Source organism: Lycium ferocissimum, chromosome 11 (genome assembly GCF_029784015.1).
Source record: "Lycium ferocissimum isolate CSIRO_LF1 chromosome 11, AGI_CSIRO_Lferr_CH_V1, whole genome shotgun sequence".
Classification (NCBI taxonomy): domain Eukaryota; kingdom Viridiplantae; phylum Streptophyta; class Magnoliopsida; order Solanales; family Solanaceae; genus Lycium; species Lycium ferocissimum.
The window spans coordinates 52,684,629-52,710,397 of record NC_081352.1 but is presented as its reverse complement, the minus strand read 5'-3'; the positions used below and the strand labels follow the sequence as shown (position 1 = coordinate 52,710,397).

The 25,769-nt window shown below is 37.6% G+C and overlaps 2 protein-coding genes across 5 annotated transcripts; one reads left to right on the top strand and one right to left on the bottom strand.

Moving 5' to 3' along the window:
• Positions 1-2,699: 2,699 nt before the first annotated feature.
• LOC132037014 (RNA pseudouridine synthase 3, mitochondrial) lies at positions 2,700-11,999 on the bottom strand. 3 transcript variants are annotated; one of them, XM_059427446.1, is made up of 10 exons: positions 11,841-11,999; positions 5,995-6,341; positions 5,195-5,257; positions 4,880-5,038; positions 4,639-4,686; positions 4,468-4,548; positions 4,164-4,280; positions 3,890-3,991; positions 3,649-3,807; positions 2,700-3,110 (listed from the first exon to the last, which is right to left on the bottom strand). In XM_059427446.1, exons 2-10 carry the CDS (start codon positions 6,319-6,321, stop codon positions 2,730-2,732), a joined length of 1,437 nt encoding a protein of 478 aa, XP_059283429.1. In that variant the 5' UTR covers positions 6,322-6,341; positions 11,841-11,999; the 3' UTR covers positions 2,700-2,729. The 3 variants fall into 3 exon arrangements, with proteins under 3 accessions (XP_059283429.1, XP_059283430.1, XP_059283431.1); XM_059427447.1 differs by lacking the exon at positions 11,841-11,999 and adding an exon at positions 11,117-11,275; XM_059427448.1 differs by lacking the exon at positions 11,841-11,999 and adding an exon at positions 9,352-10,440.
• A 1,088-nt stretch (positions 12,000-13,087) lies between these two features.
• Positions 13,088-25,677, top strand: LOC132037013 (protein REPRESSOR OF SILENCING 3). 2 transcript variants are annotated; one of them, XR_009409731.1, is made up of 5 exons: positions 13,088-13,490; positions 22,641-22,865; positions 23,038-23,604; positions 23,708-25,022; positions 25,115-25,677. XR_009409731.1 is itself a non-coding variant. In XM_059427445.1 (4 exons), the coding sequence occupies exons 1-4, from the start codon at positions 13,248-13,250 to the stop codon at positions 24,944-24,946; spliced, it is 2,274 nt and encodes a 757-aa protein (XP_059283428.1). In that variant the 5' UTR covers positions 13,088-13,247; the 3' UTR covers positions 24,947-25,677. The 2 variants fall into 2 exon arrangements, 1 of the variants encoding a protein (XP_059283428.1); XM_059427445.1 differs by having other exon boundaries at positions 23,708-25,677.
• The last annotated feature ends 92 nt before the right edge of the window (positions 25,678-25,769 follow it).

The window sequence follows — 25,769 nt, the reverse complement described above, 5'->3', positions numbered from 1 at the left end:
CCTTCACTTTCCTATAGTTTCGACTTTATCATCAATCTTATCTACCATCTTTGTGTGTTACAAATATTTTTGCATTCTCCATATATATATATATATATATATATATAGAGAGAGAGAGGAATAACTTATTTTTGGACCATTAGCGCAAAATAGCATGCTTTTTTTTGACGTTGGATAACCCAAATATTTCTTCCATGTGTGGCGAAATGTAACATTTTTTTTTTTTTTGCATTTCTCTTGCAATTCAAATAGTTTTTTTTTTTTTTTGCAATTCGTGAAATTAATGAATAAAGCGATTTTTTTTTATTTTTCGCGTGAATTGATCATCTAAATCTTTTTTTTTTTTTTTTTTTTGCATTTCGTGAAATTAATGAAAGAAAGCTGTTTTTTTTTTTTTTTTTTAATTGAATGAACTAAAAGCTCGATTTTTTTTTTTTTGTATTTCATGAATTAATGAATTGATTTTTTTTTTTTTGGAATTAATAGCAAGAGAGAGATGTATATGTAATTAAACAAAAATTACAAGTTTAATTAATCAATAGTTGATAATTTGTGTTGCTTCAATTAAAAAAAGCTTTTAAAAAATGTTGGTTGAGTTTATTGGTCGGAACTACAATTAAAATACTAAAAAAAGAACCTTAAAGATTGATTAAAAAGGTATAAATTTATATTATAAAATGTTCTTTTAGTTAGTCATTTTCATAGAACAACGATTAAAAAAAGATGAAGAGATTGTGAGGAAAGTAAGATTGTTAAATATAACATAAAGATTTGTTCATTTGTTGGGTATTTGCTATGTTCAATAAGCATAAAGCTAATTTTCAAATTAAAAATGTTATAGAAAATTAAACTTGTCATGAATTTTTTTTTTGTACTAGAGAAAAAAAATCAGAAATTTTTTATTTACTTCTCCTATCTTGATTTTTTTTTTTAATAATGATTATTATCTATTTTTCATTAATTAAAGTACAAAAAAATATTATATCCTGATCCTATTAAAAATCATTAACCAATGTGATAAAAAATTAATTCAAATTAACACAAATCGAAAAAAAGTTTAAAAAAAGTTTTGTTCGAAGCAAAAAAAAAAAAAAAGCCTATTTCAAAACTTAACGAAATGAAAACACCAATAGCTATCAAATTCAAGCCTGAAATATGATATAAAAAAAAAGCATACTATTTCTAGAAAAAATTATTTTTGCCCGAATTCTCTCTCTCTCTATATATATATATATGGAGAATGCAAAATATTTGTAACACACAAAGATGAGTAGATAAAAGTGATAAAGTCAGAAACTATAGGAAAGTGAGTACATAAATGTTTAAAAGATTAAAAGAGGAAGGAGGTGTCAAGATGGTAATGGACAGCACATGGTGGATGCTAAAACAGTAGAAAAAAATACTTAGAAACATGATCAACGTGGAGAAACAAACATCAATTAAATTTTTTTTTTCAAAAGGATGATATACCCATTTTGGTATATAAATTTTTTATCATCTTTTAATAAAAGCTGAACCGACTCTAATCCATCAAAAGCTGGAGCAAAAGCGAGTGCTTTGTTCTTGTTATTGTCCTTCTTGCTTTCACCAACTACATTATCTGTTGTTGCACCAACATTCAAGATTTTAGTATTTGTTGAATCCATCTTGTTCTTGTTTTGTTCCATTATCTTAACAACTGGAAGAGGCAATGGCAGTTCGTCCCCAAAGTAATCGGCACAAATAACCCAATTTTGAAACAAAGACATTCTTCTTTTACCAACAGTGAATGCAGAAATATGGGATCAGTTTATAAGAGTGATTTTGGAGGAATGCAATGAGAATTTGTGAGGATAGAAAAATAATGAAAGTAGTCTAAGGTATATATAGAGGAGACAAGGGAAGTAATGTTAGAGTTTAACCAAATCCGGAATGGAATAAGAGTTGATTAACCCAGTTTTGCATGGAAAACGAGTTGCTTAATATTTACTCCGGCATGTAATAGGATTTCTAAAGTTGTCTTTAAAATTTCATCTTATGCATCTTTTTATTTAATTACTTAAATTAAGTAACAGACAAAATTTGAATGTATTTAATTAAATAAAATGAGAGTAGAAAATTATTGTTAAGAGATCCTGGTAGCCATCCACATCACTTTCTGCATAGAAATTCGTTTACTCAAAATGCTTGTGAATTCATACACAATTAGAGTTCAATTATAAAGTTGCTTTTTGTTTATCACCGGGACATATAGTCTAGTGGTATCGGTGGAGATCTCTACACAAAAAGAAGAGTAGAAAACACATTCCTTCATACCATACACACCCCTAACATAATTATAATTAAAATCTTGTTTGATCAGCTATACTAAAACTACCAAACAAGTATGCCTTGGGTCGCCCTAATAAGCTTAGTTGAATCGAGAAATTTCAGAGGCTGCATTCACAGGTTTCCAACACTATGTATCGAACACACGATAAAAGAAAAATTCTGGAAAAAATGAGCAAGAAAGACATTAATGCTCCTGTCGATTTACTATTGCTACAGACAGCGCGCGCACACACACACACAAAAAAAAAAAAAAAAAAAAGTTTAAACCTAACCAGTTTGTTGGGAAATGTATTCATAATATGAGACCCCAAAAAGATAGTTTTGAAAGTTACTTGGATGAAAAACTAAAACTGCTCCATAGAGACATTGACAATTGAAAGAGCAAAGCATGGGGAAACAACAAAGGATTCTTGTTATTTTCATATCAAGTAAGAGGACATAAGCTTCCAACTAATTTTCATGTGAGATGGCATTGGTGCTACAAACCGGAGGAGATCTGGTTTTGATCTATAATCTGCATCTAAACAGTGATTTTTTGTTTTTCGACCGTGAAGCTCAACAAATTTGGCAATATTTGGGAGCACAAACTCCCTACAATGCAGATGTAACAAAGGGACCTTAGACAAGACACTTCCTTTCTGAACATCCAAACCTTCCGGCCTCTTTAATCTGTAGGGTTTCCCTGTTGTCGGTTCAACATCTACTCTTGGCATCTGCTTCCATTTGCGATGGACAAACCAACCGTACTTGTAGTCGCCCACAATTGGAGTTCCAAGGGCTTCAGCGCAATGAACTCGAAGCTGCAAAAGTAGCAAACACAAAATCATTTTTCCTATTCCCTCCCTTACTAACAACTAATTACAAGAATAACAAATATGGCCTTCTCAGTTATAGTTGATCTACCAATGAACTTCATCATTGAGTTGGCCGTCCAAGACAAGATAGACACACAAAAGATCCAGTAGTAAAGCAGCTTTCTACCCACACTTAATGCTGTCGTTTGTACTGGGGCATCCTCCTCACTAATTGAGATGTTGATAATAGGGCAAAACCCCGCATGCTAAAAATATTACTCATCATATTCCATAATACTGCTTTATGGAAAATCTTAATCCCTTATTCTCATATTGGGTTCATCAAGCAAGATTTTACTAATGGTCCTAACTTAGGGATATACTCAGGACATCTCTTAGACTCTTACAGCACCACAACTTAGAAGATTCACTGCTTTTCACAGGTACCACAACTAAAATACCTAATACACATCTCCCACAATTTAAAAGATGAACCGCTTTTTTAAAGGGACCATAACTAAAAAAAGAAAGAGGTCCAAGGAACCTGATGTTTTCTACTTGTATGAGGGCGCAACTCAATCCATGAGCATCCATTGATCATTGGACCAAGCAGCCGATATTCGGTAACAGCCTCCTCAGAAGCTTCTAATCCTGAGTGCTGAGCCAACATGACTCTCTCAGTTCTACCATCATCAAGAACCACCTGCAGTCAACAACAAGAAGCACAATGAACACTCATTCTACTTGACCAAAGCCTGCACATGTAAGCAAGGGAAATGGAAAACCTTTGTAAGTGGTGCAGAGATCACGCCTTCCTTCTCCTTGGGCGAACCAATTACCAACGCCCAATACCTCTGATATGTTGATCCACATGCATCATTCCATGCCTGAATGCCAGTCAAAGCTTTATGCATCAAAAAAGAAAATCCAACTCAACCAATGAAGTCAAAACAGATATTCTCACCCATAACAAAATACTAACCCTCACCCCCTTGAAGAAGGAAAGGAAGAAAAGACAAATGGAAAATGAAGATGGTGCCTATGTTGCAGACTAAATACCTTAGACAGGGACTTGGACTTTTTTGTGTTGCTGAACAGCAAATGCAGATAGGAGACACTTTCTTCCGTTCTTCCCATTAAATGGAGGCCACTGCTCTCTCTATCAAGACGATGTACCTTCACAATATATGCAGTCATCAGCAAAGCTGAACTTAATCCAAATTAACATCAGCAGACAATTGCTTCTTCACCAACAAAGTAACTCCCCATTTTTTACTAGAAGCACCAGGATATCTTCAGAAACATTAGAAGTAAACAGATTTTCAAAGTTTACTTAATAGCACTTCCACAATGCTTAACTTACCAGCCTAGGACCCTCGTCATATTCATAAGACAATGCTGCGGCTGCCAACGCATCCATGCTATTATGCACGGGAAGGTTTCCCTGTAATTAGTCCAATAATCAGGAATGAAGGTAAAAGGTTGAAAAATGCGGTAGTCAAGATCACGCAATAAAGAACACCTAGAAACTAACCTTCACAGGCAGTTTAGGGGGCTTGTTTAGAACAATTATGGCGGGGTCCTACAATTTGAACAATTAATTAGTTACAGGAAACAAGAATAACCTTTGGTGCATAGTTCCACCAAACCATTTCACCAAATGAAATTAAGAAGCAGAAAAAGTAACCACAGTAGTTGTGTCATCTCTAACTACCTGAAATAGTGGAAATCAAATGTAAAATTCCAGAAAAGAAAGCAGAAAAATGAACAAATACCTTGTAAAACACAAGCCTTTGCAAGTATGCTATCTCATCAGCATTGGGGTACAAAGTGCCACTGGGTATAACATCATAGCGTTTTGAGATTCTTGTTTCAGCAACAGATATGGGCACATAAATTCTTGCACCAACTTCCATGACATCTGAATGCTTAATCTGAAAAGTCACTGTGAATATGTCAAATAGGGGAATCCATCGGGAATGTAGCATGGGTTCCAAAAACAAATAGAAGAAGCCCTTAGTTTTTGATGTTTGTATCTTTCAACATCCAAAATGAAGCTTATACTGCTAGAATCATACAAGCATCACTACCTTTCTCAACAATCTCGTTCGCCCTTCCTTGCTTGTGGATGACTCATTAAAATCTAATTGGACCTGTCGATCAAGAAAGATAAGATAACTGTCGCAATATTCATCACTACAACAAACTAAAGATACTGTAGCCATTAGACCCTCCAAAAGGGTAAGATAAAGGTCATATTCTAAACACATAGGAGAAAAGGAGGAGCAAGACAACTGCAAATTTAACAGATTTTCTCTACCTTATGAAATAAAATCTCTTCTTGATGTTATGGTGATATAATCATATCGTATCCAGCTATCAAGCGATATAATTTAGATACTGGGGCTGAACTAGCCATTAGCACACGTAAAGACTAAGAACAAGAATATTGCAAATTAACATACTACAGGATGACGAATAATACGTCATTTATCCACGTTCAGATGAGCTTGTCATTGTTAATCCATAAAATTGTCCTTTGTGACTTGCATTTAATGTCTCTCTGCACAACACTGTCACAAGCACTATGCTAAACATTAAACATGTAGTGGTTTCTTTTTTTTTTTTTTTTTTTAATAACAATTAACAAGGTGTCCGGATAAGCTTGTGCGCACCTCAACTATTTCATCGGGTACCTGCTATCACCTAGTGTTTTTTGTCTCTGCTGGGATTTCAACCCTTAGTAGTTGTACAAGGAATCGCTGGGAGAGGCGTGTAATTTACTAAAGACAGAAAAAGGAACTACCATGCATTGACTAGGTGGAGATTTTATAGAAGAAATATCACAATAAACTCAGATAGAAGAAGGACCAGAAACACTTATACTTACGAGGCCCTTATTAAAATGGGACAGGATGACCGAGCCTGTTATCTCATCAAAGTAGTATTTGATCCAGCTAATGGCAGTAACATGACGAGATGGTTGGTCAGGACCGGTGGCCGCTTTCTTTCCTGGCAAAGGATGGCCAGGAAATGGGGGCAAAGACAATAGCTGACTAGGCTTTGCACCCTCCTTTTGACGGCCCAAATGCGTTATATTGTTTGACACTCGAACCACAGGTTGAACACGATTTGCTAGTGCAGAGTGGCCCGCAGATCTATAATAGCGCCTCACCAGAAATAGTAAGCAACGACTCACATCTTTGTTGCACCTCATCACATCCTAGACCTTATCATCTGGAAATTAGAAACATTGAGTTAAGTCCAGATAACAAGATGCAGAACAACCCCACCCAAAACAAAGGGATGGAACAAACAGAAACAAGACACATAATTATCAAGGTTAAAATACTGAGCAGGACAACCAATTCAACACACAGTAAAGTTGGGGGTCATATCAAGTATTTAGAACAATTACCAAACAACGCTATAAATCTAACAACACTTCCGTGTGAACTATGACACCTTTGCAACTCAAGATCTTAAGAGTTTTCCTGGTAGAAGCAGGTCATATCCAGTGTTTTTGAAGCAAGAAGAAAAATTGACAAGGGCCCCTACAGCTTTAAGCAAGAAGCAAATCGTTCGCTTCATTGAAGTGAAGCGCAATCAACAACAACAACATACCCAGTGTAATCCCAAAAAAGGGGGATCTGGGGAGGGTAGAGTGTATGCAGACCTTACCCCTACCTTGAAGCGCAATTTTACAAAATATGAAAATAAATCTGGCACAAATAAATAGAATAACTCAAAAAAAAAAGAACTCAACAAAAACAATATATATCAACTTTTTCGATTTAAGAACTTAAAAGTAAAGAGTCAAGCAAATCTTTCAAGTTAAGCTGATTTCATATAACAAAACAAAAGATTATCAGAATTGGAAAGAAAAAAAAAAGATAGCTTTAAAACAAAGAAAAGCAAAAAATCCTAGCAGCTGAAGCGAACGCAACTGAACAACAAAGAAGGAGAAGGAGAAGGAGAAAAAAAAAAAACACAGCAGCCAGAAGAATAGAGAAGGGGAAAAAAAAAAAAGAGAAAGAACAAAAAATAGCTTTAAAACAAGGGAAAAGGTGCAAATATACCCCTCAACTTTGTGATTTAGAGCAGATATACCCCTCGTTAAAAAATTGGTGCATATATTATATATACCCTCACCGTTACACAAATGCGCATATACACCTTCACCGTTACACAAATGGTGTATCTTTACCCTTTTCATTAACAGACCTCTATGTTTCAAACTAAAAAGTATTTACCTCGTTTTTTAAATAAAAAATTACCATTTGGCTGTTGATAATCAGTGACCATTTTGAGTACTTGCTCTGTACAATTTTGACAAATGCGCTATACAGTGACCCTTTTGAGTACTTGCTCTGTACAATTTTGACAAATGCGCTATACTAGAATCAAATGTGCTTGAATTTTTCTGGTACTACTATTGAATGCTGGTGTGTTATTTGTAATTACTGATCATTTTCCACTTATACTGTGTTCTCAGCAAAATGCAGAACGAGGATCCTTCAAGTGATGAACCTCAACACCAGCACCGCTGATGCAGTTACAGTCCTGTATGGCAACAAAAATTATACTTCCTTTGATACAACTTCACCACACTTGGCTGACAACCCATTTCTCTCACCTACCTCAACTCACCAATTTGATTCTTCCGAATTCATCCCCAACTTCTACACAACTTTCACTCGCAGCTCAAGTTCCCCTTCCCTAACCTCCTTTCACGATACTGATGACCTCATCATCGATTGCCGAGCTAGCTACGTACCAGCAACTCTACAATTGGTACACTCCCTGCCTCACACATCTGCAGGAATCTACCAAAGAAGTTGAAGCTCTTTACCAGGAGAATGAATCTCTCCGGCTAGTCAACACCGATTTGGGTCGGGCAATAAATAATAGGTTACTAATTTTTAAACAGCCACGTGGTAATTTTTTATTTATAAAATCAGGTAAATAATTTTTAATTCGAAAAATAGGGGTCTATTAATGAAAAGGGTAAATATGCACCATTTGTGTAACGGCAAGGGTATATATGCACCACTTTTTTAACGAGGGGTATATATGCTCTAAATCGCAAAGTTGAGGGGCATTTGCCCCTTTTGCCTTAAAACAAAGAAAGAAGGGAAAAGGGAACAAGAAACCTACCAGCTGGTGCAAAGAAATTGAACAGCAAAAGAGGGCGGAGAAAAAACGCACAGGTCCTGAATTTTTTTTCTTCTAAAAAATCAGACTCTTCTTAAAACACATATGAAGATATCACTTCCTCTGCTTTTCGCTTCTGTCCAAGAAGTGACCGCTTCAGTGAAGTCTGTTCACCTCGCATTCTAGAAGCGCTATCTGCTCGCCTAACCTCGCTTCATTGCTTAAAGAGATGACGTGACCGCTTTTCACAACACTAGTCATAGACATAGGACTTCCCAACTTTCTCTACGTGGTCAACAAGCCAAGCAGATAGCGAACAAAATGTCAAATGCTATATTTGGTACATTATTATTCTACTTCTATATGTTTAATTTCTTCTGCGGTGCATATATGGTGAGTGAGTAGGGAAGAGATGATAAAGGAAGCAATATGTCGCCATCTGTATCTAAATGACTGCCTTTAAGCTCCTACAAATGCATTAGCAAAGCGCAGTGCCCAGTATAAAGAAAACTTCAACACGTACTGCACCTGCTTCGCCTACCCCCTACTTAGAACCAAAACAAATTCACTCTTAATGACAGTATAAATTGTTGCATATGCCATCTTTCTTTTTCAGCCTTTGCATTAATGCTTGTTACATACTGCACTTGGCATTCTTGTTGATCTGTTGTGAAGGAAATAGTGACATTAAGAAGTTATTCTTGGGCTTATTTTGATGAAATAGTATTTATCATCATCGTAATTTGCTAGAAAACAGTCGGGCTAACTCGGGTAATCGAGCAGGCAACAAGTCTTAAGCCTCAGTGAGTACATGTGCGATGGAACAACGCCGAGGCAATACTAGCACAACGGCTCACAGATAAATTTTTGAGTACTATTATTCACATTACATGACAGACACTAACAATACATATACTCATAGTAGCTTGGTTCACACCAAGAAGCACAGAGTCAGCTTATGAACTCGCCTTGACCCTATACTTTGTCAATTCAATAGGAACATTAAAGTTGGTAAATGAGTGGTGTAACTAGCATGTTTTAAGCATTATATGATCATACTCAAACCTGCTATAATTTGATGCCAAAGGATTACCTATCTCAGCTGCGAGACCATTTTTCAGCTTGAGCAATCTGACGAAACACTTTAAAACCAGCTTGAACTACCTAACTAACATCACCAAGTAATTTCTTTTTTCAGCCTGAGAATGTTACTGCATAACTGGTATACTGCACTCCAAGTGATGTAGGTTAACCACTGCTCTAATTGATTTTAGGCTAAATACTTAGATAGCCCCTTAAACTTGGCATGTTTTGTAAGATAGCCTTATAAACTTACAAGGTGACAAGTTAAACACTTCTACTTGACAAAAGTGAATCTTTTAAAAGCTCATATTCATAAGAGCAAGTGCGTGAAGACACTTGTTGCTAACATATTTACTGAACCAATTATTAAATGACACATGCAATTAAATGTAACTAGAAAATAAATACAATATAAGTAAATATATTAAAAAAAAAAAAAAGGGACAAATATTTAAGATCCTTTCCCTGCCTCTTAATTTACCAAAAGCCTGATCGTCCCCCATCTTCTTCTTTGTACAATGACCCTTTTTCATAAACTCCCTAAAAACACCATTAAAAGGATAAGATATTTAAGAATCCTACCCTACAATATCCTGCCCTCCTGCGTCATTTCTCTGTCCAGCAACCCCCTTAAGTCTTTTCTCATAAACCCCTTTCCCTCTCATCATCTTGTCTCCTATAACACAATTAGAATTCGTCTACTATAGCAAAGGATCTACAAATAAAGAAGGATTTACAAATAAAGAGAATGATTAAAAATTATATCCACAATTTGCTTTAGCTAGTTCCTTGCCTTATAAGTTCTTTGAATTTTACGACGGTCGGAAAATTATATCAGCAGTCAGGAATAGTTCATAGGTGTTAAACAAACTGAAATTGGACCATGCGCTAAACAATTCATTTGCCGGCGGAGCATTTCTACAATGCAATTCCGCGAAAATCAGACAAAAAACAACAGACTGCTTCTTCTTTCATTTGGTCTGGCTTTCTGTTTCTATGTTTAGGATCCAATACTTTTGAGATATCAATTGATATGTCCTAAATGTGAAGTGAGTTTCGATTTTGAATTTTGATAGGGGAGAAAATTTCAGGCGCAGCAGCCATTTTCCGATCATTAGCTCGTTGGGCAAGATGATGGAACTTTAAGCCTATTCATATATATATAAAAGAGTAAAAGTAAAACTCTCACGCGCTTTATATGGATTTTGAAACGCACAATTTTCCACTTCAGATAATTGTGTTTGAAAAACTCACTTTTGCCAAGTAAAAGTGTATAATTGGTCACTTCATAAGTTTAGAGGGCTATCTTACAAAACGTGCCAAGTTTAAGGGGCTATCTAGCCTTGATTTTACTTGCATATGAACAGGTGAATGTATCCTCAAAATTGCATTAAGGCACAACCTTACAATACTACCCTATTGAATTGAAGCACAAACACACCACTCACATGGACTAGAGACTAGCCGGGAAGAGTAGTTCACAGTGAAATATCTCAATTCTGCAGCTAGTTTAGTTACAAACATTGCCCACAGTTCATTCAACATTTCCTTTTTCACGTCTAAATTATGTATTAGACATACTAATATCCTAACCCATTCATCTGGTAATCTTGGTTCAGACTCTTCGCTATTGGGTAAAAGATGCCTCTTCTTTACATTCATTGCGATTCTTTCTCCACGAATATTAGAATTTGAATAGTCTTATTACTTCAAAGAAGCCCGGTTACTCCTTTAAAAAAAAAAATCATGCATAAAGGATCACAATGTAGTCGTACCTTAACCCCAAAACAATGAGAATCCATCTTAATTCCATAATGATAATCAATTAAACAACAACCCGATGCCAAAGAGTGCTCTTCACAGGTGAGGGCATCTTTGACTTGCGCGAGCTGCCAAAACACTCTTAAGACCTACCCAAATCACCCCACACTTGCTCCCAATCACCTCCTAATAATGCTCGGTTGCGCAGACCTCACCAGTGCATAAACTCGTCTCAAAGACAATTTGTTGAACATGTTGATTGCTCTAGTTATTGAATGTAGTGTGTGCAACAAAGGTAATGTTTCACCCTCCCGAATTAAATGGAAAATATAGTTCATCCAATATCATAAATAGCGACCAAAGTAATTCCATTTGTGTGTTGCCACAAAGGCTAGTCAGAATTTCACATCACCACTCCCACACTTTATGCTAATGCATGACACACAGACAGAAAAATTGATTCTTCCTGATTAAATGCATTGGATGAAAATTACTATACCATCACAACTTAAGACTACTAAAACATATGGGAGACAAATAAGAGTAACATTAACTAGTACTAAAAATAACAGAAAACTAAGATATGGGAGTTGAGGAATGAAAACGAACAGACAGTATAATTGTGTTTTACCATGAAAAATCACTTCAAAAAGGGATGAGGGTTTTAGCTTGAAGTAGAGATAAGACAGAAAGGAAAGTATAGGTAAAAAAGCACACGACAGTAAAAGAGAAACATACCATATAGAGGAGCTTCTGTTCGACGGAAGTGACGACATTCCCGATTTAGGGAAAGATTTATGAATAGTTAAAACCCGGTCTTAAACCCAGAGTTGCCCCTAAAGTGAATTAACTCCAACCAAAATTGCATTTTTTATTTAAATAAGGTTGAATCTAGTAAGTCAAATAATGTAGGGACCGAAATAAGAATAAAGCAATAACTGAAGGAGCAAATAGCAATTATCCAAATTAATTTTATTACGAGTTGGCATATGGTACCTGGTGCCGACTAATTCGGATTCGCGCCGCGTAAGACCTATTTAAGGAGTAAGTGGTTAGGTCATTTGCAGCTTTATCCTTATTTTGTTCTGGTGTTTAATTTTTGCTCCTCGTGACAAACAACTTTTTCCAAAGCATAAGTTTGATTTTGAAGAGACAAAAATTTAGACCAACCTATTTGAAGGGCAAACCTTCAATCAAATGCTCCCTAACATGATTTTCCCATAACGAGTGCACAATCTTGAGACATCTGGTTAAAGAACTCTATCCATTCCACCACAACGGTTATTGATTTATTACGAATTTGAATAAAAGTGTTAGAATACTTTAACACTGAAAACAACCTGATTGTTGCAATATTTCTAATTGTAAATGAATTCAAATACAAATTCATTTAGTCTCAACTAACTTTAAGTACTAAATTGATTAGATATATTGTTTTAAAATTAAATTATTTATTTAAATAATAAATAATAATTTTAACTAAAATTTGTAAGTAAAAACACACTTAAATAATGCTAATTGCTAGCTATTGATATACGTGAATTACATGCTTTCAATAAGTTTGCTTTTGATTGCTAGCTAATTAAATACAAGCAAAGTTTTTGTGATACACTTAAAAGTACAGTTCTACAAATATCATACCGATCACATATAATGTGAAACAAAAAAGTAACCCATAAACAGCTTTTTAATAATTCAAAGATAATTCTTCATGTATAGCATAGTAATAACAGATGTTAAAAGTGTTCAATTTTAGTAAACATAAAAAACTAAATAAGTCAATTACAAGTTTTACCCCTAATTTATGCCGGTCTTTAATTTTTATCCCTCAAGATAAATAATTTTTTCACGGGACATAAATTTAAATTTTCCCTTCATAATATCTCACAAGTTATGCCGCACCCTTAAAAAACGAGCACAAGGACAAAAATTAAAGACCAGCCCACATTTGAAGGGCAAACCGTGCAATTTCTTCAAACTAAATCTGTGCATGTACATATATCCAAAGGATCCTTTAAGACCAATTCCCAAACATAAGGGACATTTTCTTCATTTTTATCGTTTTATGATTCACCTGACAAACTCTACTAGTCCAGTGTGTGCAAAGTGTATTAGGTTTCAGACGAGGGCTTGATTGCGTTACACATGGCGGCGCCGGCAGATATGGCGAAGGTTGAAGGATGCGATACATCAATGGCGAATACAGTAAGGATATATATTGGTGGTTTAGGCGAAAGTGTGACGGCTGATGATTTGAAAAAGACATTTTCAACACCACAACTCGGAAAAGTGGAATCTATGGATATTGTGAGAACTAAAGGACGCAGCTTTGCTTACTTGGATTTACTTCCTTCTTCGGAAAAATCTCTACCCAAGCTTTTCAGCACGGTATAAATATTTCTCTATATCGCTTTGACTCTGCATAATTTTACGCTCTATGTCTATTTTTGAAAATATTGACGCCTTGTAGCCCATAATTTGAGTTTGTTATCTTGATTTAGCTTATATTTATGTATAAACACCTTTTATACACTATTATACAATGTTGATACATTAAGTATAATGCTTTCCCCTCAGGTATAATGTTGTATAATGGGCTACATGGCGTAATATTTTTGAAAATTTCCCTTATTTGCTTGCTGGTAATGCATTTTTAGTAACTATTTTCATAGAACCCAGCTATATGGTAAATTGCCTGTTTTCGTTGCATAAATACAAGAGTTGGTGCAAATAGCGTGAATATACTGGCTTAGTGGTCAATGAAGTTGAAGAAGAAACATGAGGTCTCAGGTTCAAATTTCAGCGGAGACAAAAATACTACTCTCTCCGTACCAATTTATATGAGGGTGGTACGAAGTTTAAGAAGAAAAAAAAAGGAAAACTCTTGAATTTTATGATTTAAATCAAGTCAAAGAAATTTTTGCGGCTAGAAATCATTCCATTAAGGGTAAAATCGAAATTTGAGAATTATATTATTGCTAAATATAGAAAGGTGTCTTTCTTTTTGGGATTGACTAAAAATGAAAGAGTGTCATATACATTGGGACGGAGGGAGTAGGTGATTTCTTCTCATCTGTCTAAGCCTTGGTGGACAGAGTCAGTAGCGGGTATTTGTGGAATTAGTCGAGGTGCGCTCAAGTTGGCTCGGACACCATGGTTATCAAAAAAAAAAAAAAAAAAAAAAAAAAAAAAGAAAAGAAAAATTAGTGGTATTTCTAGTCTAGGATAAAAAATGAATAACAAAGAAAACGGTAGCCGGTACTGTGGTGGGAGGAGGATAAGAACCAGGATAAAGATTCCTAACTTGTTAGCTACTTGTTGAGAGAGAGAGAAGAGAGCAATGTATGGAAATTAGGGCGAAAGAATGCCCTATGCATAACAAAGGGTAGGAGTGAATGTAGGAATGCTAGTATATTTTAGAGCTTTTGTGAAGCAAGCAGCCCAACTCTTGTCAGTGAATGCATCATCTCGTTAGGTATTGATCACACCCTTCCCTTCGGGCTGCAAGACATTACTGTATGTTGTTTCTCTGTGGTGGCCATCTGTTTGCCTTGTAACCATTAGTATCATATTCTGTGAACGTGTCTCTCTGGTATTAGGATAACATAATCAATTTGCAGAAAGTGAAAGAAGTCTTTTCTTCTAAAATCCACTCCCGAAGTGACATTATGGAATTTGGAACTATACATTTCTTCTTGACTGCCTTTGAGGCTTTGACAGTTGTCGTGACTATAAAGGCGGGGTGGGTTGGATGAACAAACTGGAGATGTTACAATACTCCATTGGCATCCCTGGTATAGTGATAGAATAATATTAGGCACATCATAAGATACCACAGCTTTTTGTGTTTTATGGTTCACCTCTGAATAATGAGTAGGAAGTTCGATCCTTTTTATTTTTTATCTTCTTAGTGAACTGGCACACTTAGCTGTCCACATTTGGGATTAGGAATGTAATCAAAAGGGCTTGCCCTTGTCCCTGTCTCCCAGTATGTGAACCACGTGTTCTTTCCTTCCTTGTAAAAAAAGGTCTTTGTATGGTATGAGTGAGATCCCTTCCACACGGGACTCCCATATCCAATGACAGACTTTGCTTGAGAGTTTTGGGTTGCCAAAAGGAATATTGGTGAAGAAAAAGAAGGTAGCATTGACATTGAATGAGAATGCCTGAATGGGTAGACTGAAATGGTCTCACGAAGCCGGTCAATGGTAGCCTAAGAACAAGTCAAAACTATGTACTTTGACATTGTCACATCGTTAGTTTTAGCTCTCTTACTGGAAAAAAATATTGTTGTCTTGTTCACCGCTTTGGAAATACTACCATTTGTTTCTTGAATAAAAGAAGCTGAAGACCGAATCTCGTTTACTGCATCAGCTATTCTCCATAGTGAACTCCAATATCTAGAAATGCAGAGCGCCAAAGATCGGTGATGTTGCCATGATCAGTGGCAATAGTGTACTCGATGATTCAAGGACTTGTTTACTTGCATCAACTTCCCCTTTTTTCTTGCTCTATACCGAGGATAGAGGTTCCTGATGAGAACAAATTGCAAGGCGTATGAAAATATTATTTACCGTCATAAAGAGAAAAAAAGCTCCCAGACACTTTTCCCAAGGCAATGACCTAGAAGGTCTCTTTGGTCGGTGCTTTTCACTCCGGTGATCCTTCTGATCACCGGAAAACACCCCTTCTCTCTCCTCCTCTCTCTATCTCTATCAAAACCTCCCTTTCTTCTCTCTCTCCTCTTTTTTCTTTCTTCCTCACCTGTTCGAATTACTGTTTTTTTTTCTTTCAATCTATGGGGAAACAAACTTTTTTTATATCAGGGGATAAATCTTTTGAATTAATTAGCATAGGGGACTCTCAGATCAGTTGGTATTCTCTCATCGAAAGGAGTAGTCGCTTCACTAGCAGAATTAATGTCGATGAAAAGAACTTAAGATGGATTTGCAATGCTATGAAGCAAGCATCAAAGGGAACAGGGGATCTCTACAGAAGATGGGGAAGAACTGAGCAACAATTTCTTTACAGGGTTTATCAAAATTACAACATCTATGGTAGATTTGTAAGACTGGAAGTGTGGCAAGGCGAAAGGAAATCAGCGGTGATTATTCCGGAGGTGAAGTACAACATCGGCTGGGTAGATATTGCAGACAAAATCCTTCGATTCTTGGGAAGCCCCAACATCAATGGACCATTCCGCCCACCTTCTCCTTTGAAGAAAACCTTTTACGATGCTGCAAAAATTGGAAAATGGCCGGAAAAGTCGACATTCACATCTCCAAAGGTGGGTGAAGCAGAGCACCCCCTCTCCAGGTGCCTGATTGGCGTCTTCAACGATCCTTTCAACATCAGCCCCAACTCTGAAATCATTCAGAAATGGTTTTTGAGTAGGTGGAAGATCAGCGCTGGACTCAGAGTAACCCCCGTGGATCATAATTGTTTTCTCTTTGAATTTCCATCTAGGCATGAGGCGATGAGAATAATAGCAGGGGACTGGTTCTGGAAAGGGAGACACCTTGCCCTTCAATGGTGGACTACGGATTTTGGCACAATCTCAGAGTCCAATAGGCCGGAAAATATATGGGTAAAAGCTTTTGGAGTTCCTCTCAATGCATGGACATCGACAACTTTCAAATCCATCGGGGATCTGTGCGGTGGTTACATTGGAGAAGATGAAGATACGAAAAACAGGAATCACCTTTTATGGGCTCGAATATGCATCAGAAACACCGGAACAGAGATTCCGGCAAGAATTGGAGTTGTTCTTGGAGGTTTGAAATTTGAAATTGCAATTATCTCGGAGTACCGGTCCAAGCCAATACCCAGTGGTCACTGTGGGCAATCAGAGATATCAGATTTTCCAGAGAATTCACGTGCTGCTACAGCTGGCAGAAAAGGGAGGGGCCCTACATTTGCAGACAAGAGTCATGTGAGGGGCATGAGCTTGAGGTTTAATGAGCCAGCAAAACATATAACCAAAGTAAAAGCCCAAGCCCAAAATTTTAAAGGAAAAGGGGTATTGGGCTCATTTAATGGTTACTACTCAAAAGGCCCACATCAGAAAAGGCAAAGGAAAAGACCTAATTTTACTTCCTATTGGAAAGCAAAGGGGAATACAGCCGACCCATGTATACAGAGGTGCTCCCCCTTTGAGCATCAAAATTCCTTCGACCCTTTGGCAGCAGAACTGTATGCGAACAGCGTCATGAGTACTGAAGAAAGAGGAGAGCCCTCCGATGCGGATGATAATTCAGAGCAGACATCATGCATGCCACACCAGGTCGAATCTGATTTGGAATCAGACCTCTCTTTGAACTCTTTCAATGATTTTCTTCCCCTTCCATGGTACGATAGAGTAGACCATTGCATGCCAGTGGTGGACAAGCCTACAGTGATAGAAACATCGAGATGGACAAAAATTATGATGGTCAAAGCTTTCAAAGCATTTGGGGTCAATGCGGCAGGATTTGAACACGACATCTTTGATATTATTCTAAGGATGGAGGAGAGACGAAAGGCTCAATTATTGGCACAACAGCAAGAGGCTAGGAGCAGTGCAAGTCAAAAAAAGGGGAGGAGTAAAGGGGAATCAGAACTTAAAAAATTGGCATGGGGGCTTCAGGACAACAATGAAAGAAAGGGTAGGGGCAGGTTTCAAAACTCTTCTTCCAGATGAAGGTTAAAATCCTTAGCTGGAATGTGCAGGGCCTCAATGACAGGAATAAAAGGAGAACAGTGGAGTCTCTAATTCGAAACTGGAGAGTTGATTTTGTTTGCCTACAGGAGACCAAAATTGGGGGTTGGAATAATTATTTGTCTAGTCAAATTTGGGGAAGCAAATGGGCTTCATGGGCTGAACTCAAGGCTAACGGGAGCAAAGGGGGAATAATTGTACTGTGGGATAGGAGGCTGTGGAATTGTGTAGCTACTCATCTAGGGGTTTTTTCAATCACTTGCAGATTTGAAAGCTTAACTGAAGACTTCAAATGGGCACTTACAGGGGTGTATGGACCACATACAAACCCTGAAAGACTTGAATTTTGGCATGAACTTGCAGCTGTCAGAGGTTTATGGTCGGATCAATGGGTAATTACTGGAGATTACAACGTTTGCAGATATGAAAGTGAAAGACTTAACTGCTCTAGGAGGTCCAAGGCAATGCGTGATTTCTCTAACATCATTCAGGAGCTGGAACTAATTGATCCTCCCTTAAATGGAGCTCAATTTACTTGGTCCAGGGGCGAGAACCACAATCAAGCCTCAAGAATTGATAGATTCTTATACTCAAATGAATGGAGTGATGCATTCAAAGATGTGAAGCAGGTAGCAATGCCTAGGGTAGTCTCAGACCACAAACCAATTGTCCTGGAAAGTGGTGATTGGGTACCAAATCCCTCTTATTTTAAATTTGAAAACATGTGGCTCAAGTATGAAGGGTTTATGGAAATGGTAAAGGAATGGTGGCAATCCTATACTATTTCTGGTTCTCCGGACTTCATTTTTATTCAGAAGCTTAGGTTCCTGAAGAAGGACATCTCAACATGGAATAGGGATGTGTATGGTGTGCTGGCTAATAGAAGACTCAAGGCTCTGGATGATCTCAAGATATTGGATCAGATAGCTGACCAGAGAGTACAAACAGCTGATGAGAAGTTCAAAGCTTTTAATCTGAAACTAGAGCTCCAGCAGATTGCTCTAGCAGAAGAGATATCTTGGAGGCAAAAATCCAGGTGCTCTTGGCTTAAAGAAGGGGATAGGAACACCAAGTACTTTCAGAGAATTGCAAATTCTCAAAGAAGGTACAACTGCATTGACAGACTCTTGGTAGAGCAAGAACTCATAGAGGACAAGGATCAAATAAAGGAGGAAATCTTGAATTACTATCAGTCTCTATATACAGAAAAGGAGCCATGGAGACCAACAACAACTTTTGAGAATCTGACCTCACTAACAGCAGAGGAGAGCGAGGGTCTAGAGTTACCTTTTGAAGAGGCAGAAATTTTGGCAACACTAAATTCTTGTGCTCCTGATAAGGCGCCAGGGCCTGATGGGTTTACCATTGCTTTTTTCCAGAAAGCGTGGAACTTTATCAAATCAGATTTAATGGGGGCTATCAATCACTTCCACCTCAATTGCCACATGGAGAGGTCCTGTAATGCTTCTTTCATAGCCCTCATCCCCAAAAAGAAAGGGGCAATAGAGCTCAGGGACTATAGACCTATTAGCCTAATAGGAAGTGTGTACAAGATTGTGGCCAAAGCACTAGCAGAGAGACTGAAGGGGGTCATCAGCAAGCTGATTTCAGAACAACAAAGTGCTTTCCTCAAGAATAGGCAAATTACAGATGCTTCCTTGATTGCTAATGAGGTTCTTGACTGGAGAATCAATAGTGGTGAATCAGGTCTTTTATGCAAATTAGACATTGAAAAAGCTTTTGACCAATTGAGTTGGTCCTTCCTCATTGATATCCTAAAACAGATGGGATTTGGAGAAAGATGGATAAGGTGGATAAAATTCTGTATTTCAACTGTGAAATACTCTGTGCTGGTTAATAGAAGTCCGGTTGGTTTCTTTTCCCCCGGAAAGGGCTTAAGACAAGGGGATCCTCTTTCCCCTTTTCTTTTCATTCTGGCAATGGAAGGTCTCACTCAAATGCTTGGAAAAGCCAAGGAACTTCAGTGGATTAAAGGTTTTCAGGTGGGATGTAATCCAAATGACTCAATCAATATCTCACATCTGCTATATGCAGATGACACATTGATATTCTGTGGTGCTGAAAGATCCCAAGTTGTCAATCTCAACCTCATTTTGCTCCTTTATGAAGCTTTAACAGGCTTGCACATAAACATGCTCAAGAGTACTATATTCCCAGTCAACGAGGTTCATAACTTGGATGAATTAGCAGAAATTCTTTGTTGCAGAACTGGTTCCTTCCCCACCACCTACCTCGGACTGCCTCTGGGTGCCAAATTCAAGTCTAGTGGAATATGGAATGGTGTGATAGAAAGAGTGGAGAAAAGGCTTGCAACATGGCAAATGCAGTACCTCTCTATGGGAGGTAGGCTGACTCTGATTAGTAGTGTGCTTGACAGCATCCCAACCTACATCATGTCATTATTTCCTATGCCAGTCTCTGTCCTAAAACAATTAAACAGATTAAGGAGGAGATTCTTATGGGAAGGAAGCAGTGAGACTCACAAATTCTCTCTGGTGAAATGGCCTATAGTCACTCAGCCAAAAGCTAATGGTGGACTAGGCATCAGGAATCTAAAACTACATAATCAGAGTTTGTTAATGAAATGGTTGTGGAGGTATGGTCAACCGGAAGCAGGTTACTGGAAAAAGATAATTATTGCCAAATATGGAGCTCAGAATCATTGGAGTCCTAAGGATAGCACATTTCCACATGGGGTTGGCCCCTGGAAACATATCAGCAGCTTCCATCAAGCCCTCTTTCAGAACATGTCTTATAAAGTGGGCAATGGTTTGAATGTGAAATTCTGGAAAGATAGGTGGATTGGAAATGAATTACTGAAGGACTCTTGTCCTAGCATATTCCTTATTGCCTGCGACAAGGACTCCTCTATTGCTCAAAATAGAGAGGACAACACTTGGAGGCCCTTATTAAGAAGGAACCTAAATGACTGGGAGATCAATGTTTTGATTGCTCTCCTATCCACACTGGAGGTTTTTATCTTTACTGATCAGGAGCCAGACAGAATCTTATGGGGAAGTTCAAAGGAAAAGAATTTCACAGTCAAGGAAGGATACAATGTTTTGTGCTCTCATAATGTGCTTGACGATTGGCCCTGGAAGTATGTTTGGAGAACAAAAATGCCACTCAAAGTCTCCTGCTTCACCTGGACAGCTCTTAAGGAAGCAGCCTTAACTCAGGACAACCTCTGCAAAAGGAAAATCTCACTAGTTAACAGATGCTATCTATGCCACCAAAGCTTAGAAAGTGTCAATCACCTACTTCTTCACTGCCCTGTCACATCTGATATCTGGAATTTGTTCTTATCAATTTTTGGTTTATCTTGGAACCTCCCTCGGACCATTAAGGAGGCTTACACTAGCTGGACTTTTTGGAGAGTTGACAAAACCATCAAGAAGGTCTGGGAAATGATCCCAGCAGTCATCTTTTGGGTCGTGTGGAATGAAAGAAACCGCAGGTGTTTTGATGGGTTATCAACTCCAACACATTCACTGAAGGCTAAATGCTTAGTTTTTTTGTTTAGCTGGAATTTTCTTACTCCTGTTAATAGCATTGACAGTTTTTTGGACTTTGTTAGCTCCATGGTACTAGTATAGCTTTAATGTAATGGAGACTAACATGTTTTTTGCTTCAAAAGCCCTCTGGCTTTTGCTTCTGTATTATGGCACCTTCCAGTTGCCCTATATCAATGACAACATCTTACTTCATCAAAAAAAGAGAACAAATTGCAAGGCGTTGAATGAAATCCGCACCCAACTACCCAAGGGTGTGACCTAGTGGTCAATAAAGTGAGTTGAGAATCATGAGGTCTTAGGCTCAAATCCCAGCAGAGACAAAAACACTAGGTGATTTCTCCCCATCTGTGGAAAAAGTTACCTGGTACTTGTTGGTAGGAGGTGACAGGTATCCTGTGGAATAATCGAGCTGCGCAAGTTGGTCCGGACACCACAGTTATTAAAAAAAAAAAAAAAGGCGTTGAAAGAAACCCTAAAGAAAGATGTTAAGACCAATACAATAAAAATTACAAGAAAAAGAACTTGAGGAGTGAAGTTAATTCCCATATCCCAGATAATAAGGAGATTTGAGTTGTCTATTGCATACTCTTTAGAAGATAGGTAGACTTTTTCTCTTTTTGAAGATAAGTAGGCTCAATGATTGGACAAGTAACCTGATTTATCAAAAAAATAAAAGTTATTGAAAAGTGAACTTATTATGATAATGAGAAAGGCAAAACTAAGGTTCTTGTTTGAAGAAGTATTCCTATTTTACAGTATTTAGCTGTCTGTAATATTGAAAAATATTTTCTTTAAGGATGTAAATATTTCTGCTGCGTTGCTCCTCAATTTTATTCTGCTGCATACCATACACATTTAACAATATGTAAATTATTGTTTCATTTTCACTATTTATGACTAGCTAATACCCCCTACCTGTGCGCACCCACAGCTATCAATTGCCATTTACTTTTATGTCCAGCGAATATTGTAAAATGATCCTTGAAATGTTGTGTACAACTGAGAAAAGGCTTAGAGATCATTCCGCCTATTCTGAAACAGCCATTAGGTATAGCTTCATCATAGAAATGATTTGCTTTTGTTTGACTCACCTTTAGTGAACTATATTTTCTTTGTCCAAACATAAGTCTCTCTACTTTCTAGTGCCTCCTGTTGGCTATTGTATAAGGGTTTCCCTATGTGTAATTTTTATTAGCACGTTGAAATTACAACAATAACAAACACTCTACACAAATGTATTACCTTGATGCTTAGCACCATGTATTACCTTGATGCTTATCGGTGCTTATCCAATTTGATCTGCAGTATAACGGATGTATGTGGAAAGGTGGGAGGCTTAGAATAGAGAAGGCAAAGGAACACTTTTTTCTTCGTTTGAAACGTGAGTGGGAAGAAGATGCTACACTTGCCACTACTTCAACCCATCCTCCTGTTACTGCAGCTGAAATGACGAACTCCCTGAAAAGTCAGAAGAAAAACTGGAAGTTGGATGAAACGCAGATTCGGATTTACTTCCCAAAATTAGGAAAGGTAAAGCCTTCTTTCCCTGTGCTTGGCTGTGACATGCTTCCCTGGATACAATTATTCTTGGATTATGTATGGAAGGTGACTGCATGCTTTACATTTGAATGCTATCTCGCTTAATAAGGCCTATTGTTCTTTGTTATGTCAAGAATCATGCATCTGGAATCTCTTTGTGCAGATAAAATCAGTGCCTCTTAGAGGAACTGGCAAGCACAAATACAGTTTTCAGCGAGTGGAAGTTCCTTCATTACCCACCCATTTTTGTGATTGTGAAGAGCACTCTGGTCCTCCTTATACAACCAATCAAAAATCACTTTGCAATTATGGATCAAAGGATGGTGGAATGGACGAGAAAGAGCTGAACATTATGAATTCAGTGTTGAACAGAATTTTTGAGAGGGAGAACTACTCTGAGCAAGCTCCTAGGGATTTTAAATTATCTAAGGAAGCTCGAAACTCAAATGGTACAGTTGATCATTTGCAGAATGAAAAGAATCTAGTCAACCAAGTAACCGGAGATGATGATAACCTCACTCTCAATGTGGTGGCTGGTGCAAGTGAAAGAACCACTATGGTAAAGGATCCAATCCAGGAAGCAATGGCAGCTACTCAGGTTAATGAGGATTTTGTCGATCAAGAAATGGATGACGATGATGATAACCTTATTATCAATGTAGTGGCTGGTGCAAATGATAAAAACACTATGTTCAAAGATCCAACCCAGGAAGCAATCGCAGCTCTTCAGGTTCCTATTCTGTTATGTTCTACTTTGCTTTTCCCCGCTCTTCTTGAACAAGTTATTAGTATCTTAGTTTTCTTGTTCCTTTTTGTGTGTGTCGTGCGCTCAGAATTCGCTATCCAAGGAATCACGACTTGCTACAGATAAAGAAAAGCAAGGAAGGAAGATGTCTTCAAACAGAAAGCGAAAAGCACCTTCAGATGATGATGGTGAGGGACATACTTTGCTACCTGAAGCAAAGCAGAATCTGAATGCTCTTACTTGTGATAGAACAGATGTGTGTCCTGCAGAAGTCAAACCAGGTAGCCAACCATCAAATAGAAGTGCCAAATTCCCAAAGAAGTCTCCATGGAAAGATCTCGTTAGTGCGAGTAGTGGTGCTACATTCAGTTTATTGGATATTTTGCCAAGTGCTATTCCTGGTAAAGAGATGCAGTCTGGCCCTAAAGGTGTTAGTGAATCCTACTTCACTGACAAAAAAGATGAAGTATCAAAAGATGAGAAAGTATCTGATCAGCATGAAGAGCTGGATAAAGTTGAATCTGAAGATGAAGTATCAGAAGATGAGAAAGTATCTGATCAGCATGAAGAGCTGGATAATTTTGAATCTGAAGATGAAGTATCAGATCAGCATGAAGAGCTGGATAATGTTGAATCTGAAGATGAAGTATCAGAAGATGAGAAAGTCTCAGATCAGCATGAAGAGGATAAAGTTGAATCTGAAGATGAATTATCAAAAGATGAGAAAGTATCAGATCAGCATGAACAGCTGGATAAAATTGCTGAAGATCCAATTGACAATTTAGATGGCCCTGTAGATATTTATGCCAGAGGTGCTGCATGGCGAAAACAATCTTCTTGGACACAATTGGTTAGTGATACCGCCAGAAATTCGTTCAGCATTTCGCAAATTTTGTATGGTCGAAGTAATCCAGAACCAGAGTTGCCAGTGATGGGGGAGACTGGAAAAGCACAAAAATCTAACAGCACGGATAAATGTGATTTCCAAGATGTTTCTACATCTCATGAAGGGACCAAAGCCGATGCCTTTAGTGCCCTTGTAACTTGCAGTGCGAGTGTCATTGTAGGGGAGCAGAAGAATGTTCCTTTCAGTCAAGATCTTCCAGTGTTGGACAACTATCAGCAGAAAGGAAAAAAGAAGAATGAAGCCTGTGCTTCAACTCCCGAAAAGGAACCCCTATCTTCACCAAAACAAGCAATTTTAGGAGATCCTAATTACAGTGAAACTTGTTCTTTCATGAGGAGTGCTGCTTCAATGAAAGAGTGGACGAAAACAAAAGCTGCACTAAGTGGGTCACTCAAGAAGAAGACTAATGAGAAAAAGTAGTGGAGATTTCAGGATAGCTTCATGGAAGATGTGACGGCTTCCAGTTACATGGACAACGCACTCCCTTTTCATTTAGGTGCATACTTCTAGTTTCAACATCAGTTGTCTCATTCTTGAATCTACAGTTTTCCATTTGAAGTTTATATATGAACATCCTTTTGTTTGTAGCCCATGTTGCAAGGTGGTACTACCGCCTAGTGCAAAGTTGTAAGAGAAACCAGAAATCTGGTAAATGATTGGTAAACACAACCTTGAGTGCCCCACCCACTCTTCCCTCAGAAAAAAGGTAAAAAATGATGAAGGAAGAGGAAGAAACAGAGACTGATTTTCTTCGCACGGTAGATTGCTCTGCTTGGCATGAAAAGTCAGTGGTGAGTCTTGTGCAGTGGCAGATCTTAAAATAGGTCAAGCCAAGTGCCACTACTAGAGCATTATGAAATTCCTTGATTATGTCATTCTGTGCTTACCAATAGTAATATACTGATATTGGTTCTTGAACTCAAATCTTTATTTAAGCAGAAAGAGCAGAATTTTGAGAAGTTATCAAATGATTTTGGGTCGAAGAGATGACAGAATTCTGAAACTGAATTTATAGAGCCTTCTTAGGTGGCAACGTTTTAAACACTGGATGTGTAATTCTTAAGCATCAGTAAATGTTTTAAGACTTGAGAAGAAGACTGGTAACCATTGAACAGTCTCACTTGAATGCCAATATTGTTGAATTTGTGCAATCACCTACTTTTGACACTTTTAGATAGAGCGCTACTTATTGGATTTTATCGTTTCTACGTTCCCTTATGTGCTTGCTTGACCTTTATTGAAT

Excerpts from the sequence above, each read along its gene's own strand:
- LOC132037013 (XM_059427445.1), top strand. The coding sequence starts at position 13,248 with ATGGCGGCGCCGGCAGATATGGCGAAGGTTGAAGGATGCGATACATCA. Across the intron at positions 13,491-22,640 it reads TACCCAAGCTTTTCAGCACG|TATAACGGATGTATGTGGAA; the intron begins GTATAAATATTT and ends TTTGATCTGCAG. Across the intron at positions 22,866-23,037 it reads ACTTCCCAAAATTAGGAAAG|ATAAAATCAGTGCCTCTTAG; the intron begins GTAAAGCCTTCT and ends CTCTTTGTGCAG.
- LOC132037014 (XM_059427446.1), bottom strand. The coding sequence starts at position 6,321 with ATGAGGTGCAACAAAGATGTGAGTCGTTGCTTACTATTTCTGGTGAGG. Across the intron at positions 4,549-4,638 it reads CCCCTAAACTGCCTGTGAAG|GGAAACCTTCCCGTGCATAA; the intron begins GTTAGTTTCTAG and ends GACTAATTACAG. Across the intron at positions 3,111-3,648 it reads ATACAAGTAGAAAACATCAG|CTTCGAGTTCATTGCGCTGA; the intron begins GTTCCTTGGACC and ends CTACTTTTGCAG.